Source organism: Trichosurus vulpecula, chromosome 3 (assembly GCF_011100635.1).
Source record: "Trichosurus vulpecula isolate mTriVul1 chromosome 3, mTriVul1.pri, whole genome shotgun sequence".
In the NCBI taxonomy this organism is placed as follows: Eukaryota; Metazoa; Chordata; class Mammalia; order Diprotodontia; family Phalangeridae; genus Trichosurus; species Trichosurus vulpecula.
The window spans coordinates 160,333,085-160,346,080 of record NC_050575.1 but is presented as its reverse complement, the minus strand read 5'-3'; the positions used below and the strand labels follow the sequence as shown (position 1 = coordinate 160,346,080).

Here is a 12,996-nt window from a genome sequence, read left to right as displayed (position 1 = left end):
CTTGTTGAACATTTAGCGTGGGACCTTCCCTGGGCAATTAGACATTTATTTACCTGGTGGCCTGCCAGGTCACTATACCTTTTCAGCAGGGACAATGTGAGGGAAAAGGGAGAAACCATGACCTGACGCCCTTAGAAATGCTGCCTGAGGCCCTGGCATGATGGAGCTTTATCCCATTTGCTTCGGTGAGGGCATCCCATGTGAGGCAATGGAAGTACTCAATTGAGGTATCTTTACATTGTTGGCATGCTGCTCATTGTATGTCGTTGCTTTGTCAGGCATCAGTAACTGAATAAGTGGGCAGGGCAGGAAGCTAGCCAACAAACATGTCTTAAGTGTAGAACACAGCATCGTAGCTCTTCAGCTATGATTGATGAGAATCAGCTTCTTTCTCTTTTCTCTTTTCCTGCCCCCTGCCCTATCATTGCCCACCCAGGAACAGCAACCCTGAGGGTCTTCCCCTCCCAGCTTGATTTTTTAAATCTTTTTTCCTAATTAAAGGGGCCATCCCTTGACTCACTTCTTAAAGAGGCCTGTTCACTGAATGGGCATTACCTCACCCTAAGTGAGTATATGAAAAGGCCTAAAGGGGCCAGGATCTCCCATTGCATTCTGGGCCATCTCCAGTCATCTTGGTGAATATCTGGTCACTGGATCCAGATGGCTCTGGAGGAGAAAGTGAGGCTGGTGACCTTGCACAGCCCTTCCTCACTCAAATCAAAGTCAACTGCAAGTCATGTCATCATTTCCCTGATGTCATGGTCCTCTTTGAAAACAAAGGACAAACACAACAAGAACCCTAGGTCCATCTCTGGATGGTAAGGGTGATAAAGGCATAGATGTTCCACATTCTTGTAGCTCAGAATGTTAACTCTAGTAAACATCGCACCTTCACCATTTTGTGTTTTTGTTATGTCCTTGTTCAGTGACTGAAGAGTCATGGCTGTGGGAAGTAGTAATTGCCTATACTTTCAGATAATAACACCATGGACTTTTGTGATACCTTTCATCCAAACAGCTTAAAGTACCCTTTAGTATTATCTGATTAATCCTCTGGGGGTTAAGTAACCAGTATTATTATCTCTATTATGTACCACTGGAAATTGAGGGCCAGGGAGGAGGAGGTGGTTGGACCAGTAGGTAGGTGAGTCCTTGGGACTATCCTAGGGCCAATACTGAGACTGGAGACAGTTTGGATCATTCTGGCCCTGGAATATCATGGGCAGGAAGGTCCCAGCAAAATTATATAGATTTGAGAGCTGAATAGGTGGTTTGCTACATTCAGAATGTGCTGGGACTGTAGTTTGAAAGCAGAGATTCATCCATTTGTTCACTCAACCTTTATCAGGCATCAACCATAGGAATGAACATTAGTCCTCTAATGGGAGATGTGTCTAGTGTGGAGGGGTCATCAGGGGCCTTGGCTTTGACTCCAGGGGGTTCCAGGATCATTTTTATCAGTTGCAAAAAACCTTTGTTTTTGGCTGTGACTTTTGCACTTACATCCTGTAGTGTCTTCATTGTGTAGTAAGTAGAGGATCTGGAATCTGAGCATTTTTCAGGGACATGTAGGAGGGACAGGCTGGAACCGGACGCATGGAATCAAGGCGCAAAAAGGGTTTGATTCCCATAGCTAGTCTATGTGCCCCACTGCAACACTGCTTCCATATATTCTTCTCTCTGCAGTTGTGAGATCAAGGTTCTTTGATTTTGCTTTATTGCTGCTGTCCCTTGGTGGAAGTCTTATGTCGGTCTTGGTTTCTTGCTTTAGAACTGTTTGATAAAAAAAAAATCACATCTATTATTAGCCATTTGATTTTTGGATTATACATGAGGTAAAATGAATTGCTTGTGTTTTTTCCTTAGGTCAGTTGAAACTGTCAATAGATAAACAAGACCGAGTTTTGCTTCTTCATAGTAAGTATGTTTTTACATATTTCATCTAGTTAGGGCTAGGCAGATCAAGTCCGCTGCTTTCAGATTTCAATTACCCTTTTCTTTGCAGAGTGTTCTGTTGGTTTCTAACAAGTGTGGCTTTTATGGGAAACCTCTTGTAGGGCAGTTTCTCTGCTCCTGCCTCATGTATGTATGGGGTTCCTGTCCCAGGCCGTTTTGCTCAGCCAGGGCATCTTTATACTCTTGGGGCAGAGTTCTCTGCCGGCAGTATTCTACAATTCCCAAAACAAGCACGCACTGGAAGGGCCTCTCCTTGCCTTCTTTTTCCTGCTCTTGATTTCTTGACTATCTGCTTATGAGTGTTCTAAGAAGCAGGGGAAGAGATTTTTCAGTCGTGGACCCCACTCTGACTGTGCAGACAGCTTTTAAACAAAGTCAGCTGACAGCAAGACTCACTTGATTTGTAGTGGAATTTTTTTCTTTGGCTCCACCTATGTTTCCACCTGTGTTTCTCTCCTTCCTGGTCTTTCCCTCTCCTTTGTCTTGCTTTATAGGGCCTTAGGCTAAGAACCCAAGGCCCAGCCTGCAATAAACTCATGCAGAGTTTGCCTTAAGCCTCCAGCTGAAATCAAATAAAGAGAATGGAAAAGAACAGCAGAATAGATTCTGATTGCTTGAGGCCTACTATTTGATTTCTTTTAGGCTTTAGCTACATAAGCCAGGGCTTGCTTCCATGACTGCCTCTGCCTCTCCATGTACTCCTCTTCAGATTCATATATGGTTACCTGACAACGTTAGCTTTATCTGCTTGGCCTAGTTTGTGCTGCTTCATTTCATCATGATTTGGCATGGGTAGTGCCAGGGAAGGGGAAGGAATGCTGGGATATACTTGAGGAAGGGATAATATCACAAAGAAAAGGAGGGAATCTTGCAGATAAAGGGGCACATGCATTTCCATTATTAATCCTTGTATCAACTATGTGCTTTTCTTTAGTCATAGAAGCCAGAGATCTCATGGCCAAAGACTCTCGACCTTGTGATGCTTATGTGAAGGTATGTGATGGTGGGGGTAGGTGGGAAGGGTGCCATCTAACACGGCTCCTCTGTTTCAGTGCCACTAGGATATTTAGAAATGGAATCTATTTCCGGGCTGTAGATGTTAGGGTTTAGTCAGCACAAGTATTTATTAAGTACCTTCTGTGCTAGAATATCTCCATTCCCTTCCTCTTGACTGGTTGCCATTCTGTCAAGAAATGTAGTTCACATTTACATAGTTCTTTATATAGTTAGAGAATGTTTGTACAACCATTATTTTGTTTGTTCAGTTCATAGCCTCTCTCAGCAACACTAATGAATGATATGATATGATAATGATATGATAATGAATGAATGAATGTGGATATTTGAAATTCACATAAAATCCAGGACTGTGTTTTTAGTGGCAGTTTTGTTTATAATCCCACCAAATCTTTAACTAGAATTATCAATTCAAACTGGCTCAAATTTAGGTAGTAGGAGAGAAGAGGAGAATTCTAAAGCCTGTTTAATGAACCTTTAGATTAGTGGTCTCCAAACTAAGAACATGGCCTGACCTAAACGAGTATGTGATGAACCAGTTTGAGGGTGGGAAGATGGGTTACATTTCATTTTCTCTGTGACAGCCACCTGGGGAGCTTGTCTCCAACACAATCACACCTACAGTTGCCCTCCAACAGTCCTTAAATCAGCCCCATCCCTTTGCGATGCAAGCTCCCATCCTATTCCTTCTGACTTGAGCCTCAACTTTTCAGGGCATTTGTGACCCAAATGATACCTGGGCACCCACAGCAGCAGCTCTATAGATGCCGTTGGGAAAGTTAGTTACCCTCTCCTCCAGGTTACCTACCCTTTGTCCCCCAGATCACCTCATGCTTCTGACAAGTGCCCTTGCAACGGTGGGCTCTTATGATCCAGATTAGTGACCAGTGAGCAAGAGCCCCACTTCCCATTTTTTTTTGAGTGGGACAGAATGAGTTGCATAGGGTGAGCAAGTGTGAGTAGATACAGATTTCTTTACATTATCTTTCCTTTAGAACCCATTTCTTTTCTGGATTTCTTTGTTACTTTCAAGGGTACCATCATCCTTATAGTCACCCAGGTTTGTAATTTCAGTGTTATCTTTGACTCTTCACTCTCCCTCACCCTGCATATCCAGTCAGTTGCCAGCTCTTGTCATTTCTCTCTTCACAACATTTCTTGCATCTGTCCCCCTCTTTCTACTCACATAACCACCATTTTAGTTCAGGTCTTTATTGCCTTTTGCCTGGACTACTATAATGTCCTCCATCGCTGGAACATAACTCCCTCTTAACTTCCGCTTCACAGAATCCCTTTTCTTCCTTCAAGATGAAATTTACTTTGTATATGCTTATATATGTCCTTGCTGTCCAACCTCCTGGGATACAAGCTCTTTGTGAGCAGGGATTCTTGCATGTATTGGATTGATTTCTCTTGTGCCTGACAGAGGCACAACACAGCAGTTGGTTAATAAATCACTTGTTGATTGATTGCTCTCTTTGACTCCGAATTCTCTTCTTCAATCCCGTCTTTCAATTGATCAAGTAATCGAGTGTTTGTTCAGTACCTACTCTGTGCCTGGTACCGTCCTAGGCACTGGGGATACAAGTACAAAGAATTAATACTACTCTTAATGAACTTAGAGTTGAATGAGGGTACATTTAATTTAAAATAAATGAAGTACATTTTCCTGTACTTCATTAAATTGATATAACATTATAGAACATTAGTATAAAGTTAATTAAATACAAATATATTCAAAATGGTTAAACACATGCTCGTTTGGGAGGGAGGAGGGCATTATCATTTAGCAGGTTCAGGAAAGGTTTCATGCAGAACATAGTGCTCCAACTGTATCTTACAGGAAGAGGGGGACTGTTCAGCAGAGGTAAGGAGAGAGTTTATTCCAGGCCTGGGGGATGGCCAGTGCACGGGCATAGAGACAGAGGGTGGAGTGTTGTGTGTATGAGGAAAGAAGAGGAGGCTAGTTGGACTGGATGGTAGTGTGTACAAGTGGAGTGATGCCGAGTGAATAGTGGAAATAGGTTTGGAGCCAGGTTGTGTAGAACTTTTAAAAACTTAGCAGAGGTGTTTATAGTTTGTCCTAGTGGCAATAAGAAGTCACTGTAGTTGGTTGAGGAGGAAAGCCATGGCTAGATCTGCACTTAAGGAAAATTACTTTGGCAGCAGTGGGGAGGGTGGACTGGAGTGAAGAGAGGCTTGAGGTGGGGAGAACAAATAAGAGTCTCTTGTAATAATGTAGGTGAGAGGTGATGAGGACCTGACTTAAGGTGGTGGTTGTGGGGGGTCTTTTACGGGAGGTGTTGTAAAGGTAGAAATGGAAAGATTTTGTAAGTACTTGAATATGGAGGTTGAGGGACAGTGAGGAGTCTAGTATAATGCCAAAATTACAGAATTTGGGAAGTGGAAAGATGATGGTGCCTTTGACAGAAACAGGGAAATTTGGAAGAGGAGTGATTAGGAGGAAAGATAATGAATTTCATTTTAGACCTGGTGAATTTAAGCTGTCTCTAGGACATACACTTTGAGATGTCCAATAGGCAACTGGTGATGTGGGACTGAAGTTCAGGGGAGACACCGGGTTGGATATATAGATCTTGGACTCATCTATAAGCAAGGATAAATAAACTCATTCGTGGAAATTGAAGAAGTTACCAAAGGAAAGAGTATTGAGGACCTAGTGCAGAATCTTAAAGAACAAACCAAAGGAGATGTGAAGTGGATGGGTCAGCAAAGGAAGCTCAAAAGGAACAGTCAGACAAACCAGAAGAGAGTAGTGTAACAAAAGCCTAGAGGGGAGATGTTATCCAGATGGAGGGGTGGTTAGCAGTGGCAAATGCAGCTGATTAAGGATGAGGACTGAGAAAGGACCACCAGGTATGACAATTAAGAGATCACTAGTAACTTTGGAGAGAGAAGTTTCAGTTGAATGATGAGGTTGCACCCTGAACTACAAAGGATTAAGGAGTGAGAGGAGAGAAAGCGAAGGTGGTGAGTTTTAAGGAATTTGATTGAGAAAGGGAGGAGAAAATTCAAGGGGTGTTAGATTCTAGAAAACTTTTTTTTTAAGAATTGGGAAATGCGTATGTGTGTTTAAAAGGAAGGAACCAGTTAATAGAAGTTGAAGATTGAAGAGAAGGGAATGATTAAGGATATAATCTTATGGAGAAGACAGACAGGATGGGATCAAATGTACATGTAGAAAGGTTGGTTTTTGGCAAGGAGAAACACCACTTTGTCAGAATGTAGAGCAAAGGAGGAGAGAGTGGGAGACAATGTCAAGGGGTTTTGATGAAAAGAGTGGAATAGAATAGGGGCCAGAGGGACTATGTCAGATGGCCTCAGTGACGTGAGATGGATTGAAGGAGTATGTCATGAGACTCAAGGTGGTTGAAGCATATCTGCATGAGTAGTAAAGCCCTGTATTATGAAGCAGATGTTGGGGAGTAGAGGCAGATGGTAAGTCATGTGCTGGACTTCATGAGAGAGAAAGTGAACTTCAGAGGAGGAGGGATCACTGAATGAAGGAGGGAAAGGGAGGGTCTGGAAGTGACAATGGGGAGCAAGGAGTATTCTGACCTCTTCTTCTAGGACAGTAGATGTGAGAAGGTACAGTCAGCTGGAGACGATAGGTAAAGATATAGGGTCATTGGGGGTCTCAGTGAGGCCTAATACATGGAAAGAGTATGATAAAAAGAGGGCCAGGATGAGAAAGGAGTTTGTTCTTTATGGAATGAGAATTCCAGAGCGCACAGTGTAAGGGGTTGGTGAGGTTGGAGTGGGACATGGGTGGGATAGAATTGAGGGGAATGGGGATGAAATAACATGAGGAAGGGGTTGGGGACATTTTTCTCCTAAATAGCTGTTACAAGGATAGGGAGAGAAAAAACAGAAGCTACAGGGGGAATAGTGGGCCAGGTGAGTAGGGTAAAACAGTCTCCAAGGGATGTTGGAGAAGGAGCTGGGTTTGGCATGAGCTTGATCCTTCACTTGGATGGCTGGTAGAGAGGAGCAGAGCACTGGGGAAGAGGATGGTAGGCAGTGGTTCCTGCTAGCTACTGAGCTTGGGAGGGGTCTGCCAGATATAGGTGCTCGCATTTTCCAGGATGTCTAGTTGTAGGGAGTAACTTCAGTTCTTGAAGGCTATGCCACAGGAGGGCAAACTTTTCTAGGTCCTGCCAGGGAATGTAAACTCCTACAAGTCCTATAAAACTAGAAGTGCTTTGAATCTAGGTCTAGCAATGATCTGTCACCCAAGGATCAGCCTTGCAAAGTTCAGAGTCTCATCACCAGGAAGTCGACCATCTGATGACAAATGTTTTGGCTGTTGTAACTCATGAATTGTCTACTGAGGGATGGAGAGATTGTGATCTGGGTTGGTAAAATGAGTACCCATGATGATAAAGATTAAAAAGAGTATTGAATTAATTCATAGCTGAGTCATGAATCAAGATTGAGGAACAGAGTAGAGCCATGGTCCTTGAACCAGGCATCAGACTGTGTTTCCTGACTGTTCACTGTTGCTCTGGACAGTTGTAAAATTTCACGGGTGAATTCCAGGTTGGAAGGTCTGGAAAACAGAGCAAGAACTTTCTTTGTCTTAGTCTGGTTAAGGAGACTAAAAAACAGAATTTGAACTGAGAGTTGAGGCCATCCCGACTCATCTCAGGCTTTTCTTTGGCTTGAAACCTTTTGAGGAGCTATCTTGAGTCATGTATTTTCTAGCTGATGATTTCGAATAGTGAAAATAGAGAATTGTATTTTCTTTGGAAAAGTCAACTTTGCCTGAAGGCCTAATCAGGAGTCCAGAAGTCATGCCCGTTCTTTGGGAACAATTGTTTCTAGCTTAGTCTGGGCCTGTCTTCTCTATAACATCCTAAGGCCCTGTATTGGCTCTTCTGAGAAGTACCTTTAACTTTAAGAAGCTGATACCTTTAGATCTGTTTGATGGTGGGAGCCGCTCCTTCATAGAGATACTGGGAAGGCTTTTAATATTTGGCTGCTGTTTGAATTCTTTTTTTTTTTTTTTTTGCAGCTTTGAGCTGGTGAACAAAGCTGATTAATGATAATTGCAGTGGTTGGTAACAAGCTGCATCTGATTGAGTGTGGGTATGATTAGCTAATGCAAGTTTGTCTCCATTTCAAGGTGTCTGTGGTACCTGATAATGATCGAAAACGGAGGCAGAAAACTCAGACCATCCCAGACTGTAAAAATCCAGCTTTCCGTGAACGTTTTTTCTTGTAAGTAAGTCTGTTGTAGTATAACTATCCTAGTCTGCCCTTCTCTTCTTTGGTTGAAAAGGAATTTTTTGCTATAGAGATAGTTTTATTTTGTAAGTTAAGCAATCGACCTGAAAACATGCTAATTTCCAAAGGCCATTTATGTTTTTTCCATGCCTTTTTTCTTGTAGATCTGGCACAATACCTGCCATACGGCAATAAAATCAGCGTGATAGATATGATTTAGCCGTTTCTCATAGTTGAAATGCCTTAGGCTTAGAACTAGAACCGGAAGCTTGGCTGCTGTTAGCCTCTGGAGAGAGGGAGCCCTGGGGGTACAGAATGAGAGGTCTTCTCGGTTTGGTGGGGTGAAGTAGGGTCTCAGTACAAAGTTTTGCTTGAAGGATCACTGGCTCAAACATTTCTGAAGCTTCCTTTGTTACTTTCAAGCTAAGACGTTCTTTGTGGCCTTTTGGTATATAAAGAGCATTTAGAATGAGATCTCTTTTCCCTCCATTCTGATTTCTGGGCCCTTGTAGTTGGGTGGAGAAAATCTTGGGTGCTCTGTTTTGTGATAAAACATCCTTCTCAGACAAACTGGACAGTGTATATATGCCTTTAGACTCAATTCCCTTCCATAGATCTCTATTTTTTTCTCCTGAGTTAGGCTTGGTTGTGGTGCTTTAGTAGCATAGCTCATGTCTGTTTCATAACTCTTTCAGGTTTTTTAACCACACAAGTTAATTTACCAGCCAATTGACCCGTAATTTATTCAGGTTGAGTTTCTCCCCTTTCTGGGGGTCCATCCTTTGCTTAAATCTTTATCTCTGGGGTCTGAGTTTAGCAAGCTAAGAGGAGTGATCGAGGTTCCCTCTCTAAGCTTATAGCACAGATAACACAGAAGAAAAGTTTTTTGTATAGTGGCTGGTTTCCAATGACAAAGATTTTTACTTAGAGCTCCTCAGCAGATGACTGTAATTGGATGATGTGTATCAAGATGACTTAATGGTAATAATATTTATTTGATTCAAACTGGGGTCTTGTGTCAACTGTGAAGGCTCTTAATGCCTTTGACTTACTTTAACAGTCCCATCCAAGAGGCAGATGAGCAGAAACGGCTTCTGGTTGCTGTATGGAACAGAGAGAGAGACCATCGGTAAGAAGGGTTTCCTGGGTAGAAATGTGTTCCCCCACTGGGCCTTTGGGTGGAAATTAGGAGGGACATCTGCTGCCACCCAAAACTCCATTCATCTGGTGATTTCCAAACAGCAGAGGCCAGGGCTCCCCACCTGCCCACCCACCTTGTTCTTGGGTGCTGTCCTTTGTCACCTCCTCAGTGGCCCTGTGTTGATGCCTACAAGTCACTCACTCTAACCTGGTACTGGAGATGCAAAGAGATTGAGGTCATGGAGTTCTGCCTTTAAAGAGCTTACAATTTCGTTGAGGCAGGAGATTCTCTCTTTACCTTCATCTCCATATTCATTTTATAAAACACTTAGCACAGTGCCTGGCACATAGTAGACTCTTAACAAATTCTTCCTTCTTTCACTATGTTCTTCCTTCTCTGAACCAAATACCAGGAGCCAAGAGTATAATATGAATGTAGATTTATCTCATTTACTATCAGACGAAAATACCGTAGGCTTAGAGCCAGGGAATAACCCTAGGTTAGATTTTTTTTTAAAGAGCTTACAATTTCGTTGAGGCAGGAGATTCTCTCTTTACCTTCATCTCCATATTCATTTTATAAAACACTTAGCACAGTGCCTGGCACATAGTAGACTCTTAACAAATTCTTCCTTCTTTCACTATGTTCTTCCTTCTCTGAACCAAATACCAGGAGCCAAGAGTATAATATGAATGTAGATTTATCTCATTTACTATCAGACGAAAATACCGTAGGCTTAGAGCCAGGGAATAACCCTAGGTTAGATTTTTTTAACAAATTGGAATGCTTTTAAAAGTAGCGTTCTCTTCAACCTTTTGCCTCAAAGGAGGAAGTCTGTATGTCATCATAGTGGTATAAAATGGTGTCTTGACATCAACCTTCTTCTGTAGGCTATTTGTTCAGTACATGCTTAACAGTTCAATAGAGACACATCCTAGAAAACTTATTTGTGCAGAGAAGGCTGAATGCAGATATGCGTATGAGTAGAGGAGCATTTAAGCCGTAAAGTTATTTTACTGTACCAGCTGCTATATGATGAGAACCTTTGGAGGTGCAGTCACTCACTTCTCTGTTTTACAACTAGAACTTCATGACAGTGGAATAAATTAAGCAAAGTGCAGTTTAAGAATGAGTGATTAATGTTAATTCTAGTTATTGGCAAAGAAAAGCACAGTTATGTTGGAGCAAATGAGTCAGCATCCAGTTGAAGCAGTACGACAATGTACTGGGGCATGTGTCTCACATTCTTGCCTATTTTGGGAAAGTACGATTCCGTATTCAAAAAATCCATAATAGGCAGTCCAAATAAAAAAGCATACAAAGGGAGAGACATATATATAACTTTCTCAAATGACTTTGAATTGTGTTATCGACAGCCTCACTAAAAAGCCGTCAGGAGTTGTTAATGAAGAGCACATCCTCAGTTCTCGTTGGCATGACTCAAGATATTGAACACAAACTTGATGAATAATACTGAAGCATGTCATGGATCTGTCTTTCTAAGAGAGAATGCTTTTATAGCTACATAATACACGAAAGGAAAATACTGAGAAAAAATACTACCCAGACTGGTGCATGTGTTCTTAAATCAAAGAGCGTTTTTCTTAAGTATGGTCATCAGTCAGTTTGAAAAGAAAATTTAATGAATTTACATCATGATTTTAAAAGAATACAGCTTTTTGATCATTTTTGATAGCCTCTTGCATCAGCCATACTGGTTTTCTAATTATGCCTTGCATAGACTTACCTCATTTTTGTCTGTACGCTCTTCGGGTTCTAGAGTCTCCCTAAGAGTTTCTTCCCAGAAGCCATCCTGTCTGTAGTCCCTACTTTTCTGTTTATCTGAATTTTGTTTGTCCTCCAAGGTCTGGCTCAAACCCGCCCTCTCTTACTTGCCAGTGCTGCAGTGATCTTTCCTCAGATTGCTTTGGCTAATATGGTCTGTTCTGCTTTTTGTTAGTTAATCACATACTTGCTTTGTAAGATTTGACATCACAGACTTGGAGCAGGAGGTGACCATAGAATGTTAGAAAATAGATGGTGACAGCTGGTAGGAACCTTGAGATCATGTAGTTTTAACTCCCTTTATAAATGAGAACTTGTGACAGCTGAGGCTAGAAGGACTTCTGTATCTTCTTTCCTAGTCTTGTCCTTTTTCTACCATGCCATGTAGCTTCTGTTGTATCATCTTGGACCATTTAAAAACTCTTGTATCGTTACTTAACTTTTCAAGTGTTTCTCTTATTTTACTGGCACTTATAATCAATTTGAAGAATTACATCTTGCATTTGTTGCACATAGTAGGGGCACAGTTTGTGGATTGAGTATAAACCAGGGGTGGGGAACCTGTGGCCTCGAGGCCACATGTGGCCCTGTAAGTCCTCAAATGAGGCCCTTTGACTGAATCCAGACTTCACAGAACAAATTCCCCACCCCTGGTATAAACTTTTGGGCAATATTTTTGGTATTATTTATCAACTGACAACCTGAGCTATACTCAGATTACATATAAAAGAATTTTAATAGCTTTAAGTACCATAAGTAAGAAGCAGTCAGTTACAGAATGCTTAAGAGATTTTTACTTGTAAGTGGTAATTGTGACAATTTACAGTACCTGAATGAATGTGAAATCATTGGCGCCAGAGTAGGAAGCAAAGCTGTGGGGAAGTTATTAACAATTTAGTACTTTCAGTTCATTTGGGAATGGGAATTCTACTTACCGAAGAATATTACAGAAGCCATATTCTTTAGGGCAAGGGATTGTGATTGTAGAAATATAGAAGTGTAAGATTTATAATCCTATAGCATATATTTAGTATGCCAAGATGCAAGTAGTACAATGGAATACTTTGTGTATCCAAATGTCAGATAGATTTCTTTTGAATGGGTTGCCATTTAGTGTTAAACAGGTATATGAGACTTTCACAAAGGCTTTATGGGTTTCTGGAGTAACATCTTAGGTCAGCCTTACAGGTGTTATGATGGCCACTTTAACTTCCACAGTGGCAAAAACTCTGTAGCATCCGGGGCATCTCCTCTCATGTCAGGCCCCAGAAAAGCTACCCCAGATCCAACATACTCTGTGTCAGCTTTCATTTAAAACCATTGTTCATAGTGTCCTCCGATATGTTTGCTTTTACCAGTAAGCCAGAGGGCACAATTAGCTCAAAGCAAAGGCATTTAATGAAATTTCATAATAAGAAAAGGAGCACCCTGACATTTCCTTCCATAAATCTGGGATATGATCTCCTACATATCATCAGTGGGAAGAGAGTGGACATGCTTAGGGAACATGTGTGGGAAGGTGTGGCTAGGGAACACTTGTAGAGACGTGCACATATAAGAAACATTTATTCATTCATGAATAAAGAAACATTTATTAAGCACTTACTATGTGCCGGCACTGTGCTAAATACTGGAGATGCAAATAGGAGCAAGCATTTGCCATCAAGGAGCTTATTTTCTAATTGCGGAAGAAGACACGTGAAGGGAGAGTTAGGGTTACTAAGGTGGTTTTCGGGTCAAGGAGGGGCAGCATGGTTTGAAATGACCAGGAAGTGGTATGGTGGTTTGGTCTGGGGCAGGATAAAGTGAAAGCTCTTCTCTCAGTACCCAAGATCCTTGAAGAAAGTCTG

At 41.7% G+C, this 12,996-nt stretch overlaps 1 protein-coding gene across 2 annotated transcripts in view; it reads left to right on the top strand.

Moving 5' to 3' along the window:
* Window positions 1–12,996, top strand: part of RGS3 (regulator of G protein signaling 3) — a 173,240-nt gene that overhangs the window by 9,056 nt on the left and 151,188 nt on the right. For both annotated transcript variants that reach the window (XM_036751250.1, XM_036751253.1), the window contains exons 2-5: window positions 1,867–1,917; window positions 2,891–2,949; window positions 8,120–8,214; window positions 9,281–9,349. In XM_036751250.1, the coding sequence (XP_036607145.1) occupies window positions 1,867–1,917; window positions 2,891–2,949; window positions 8,120–8,214; window positions 9,281–9,349 (274 nt within the window). The remainder of the gene's footprint in view (window positions 1–1,866; window positions 1,918–2,890; window positions 2,950–8,119; window positions 8,215–9,280; window positions 9,350–12,996) is intronic.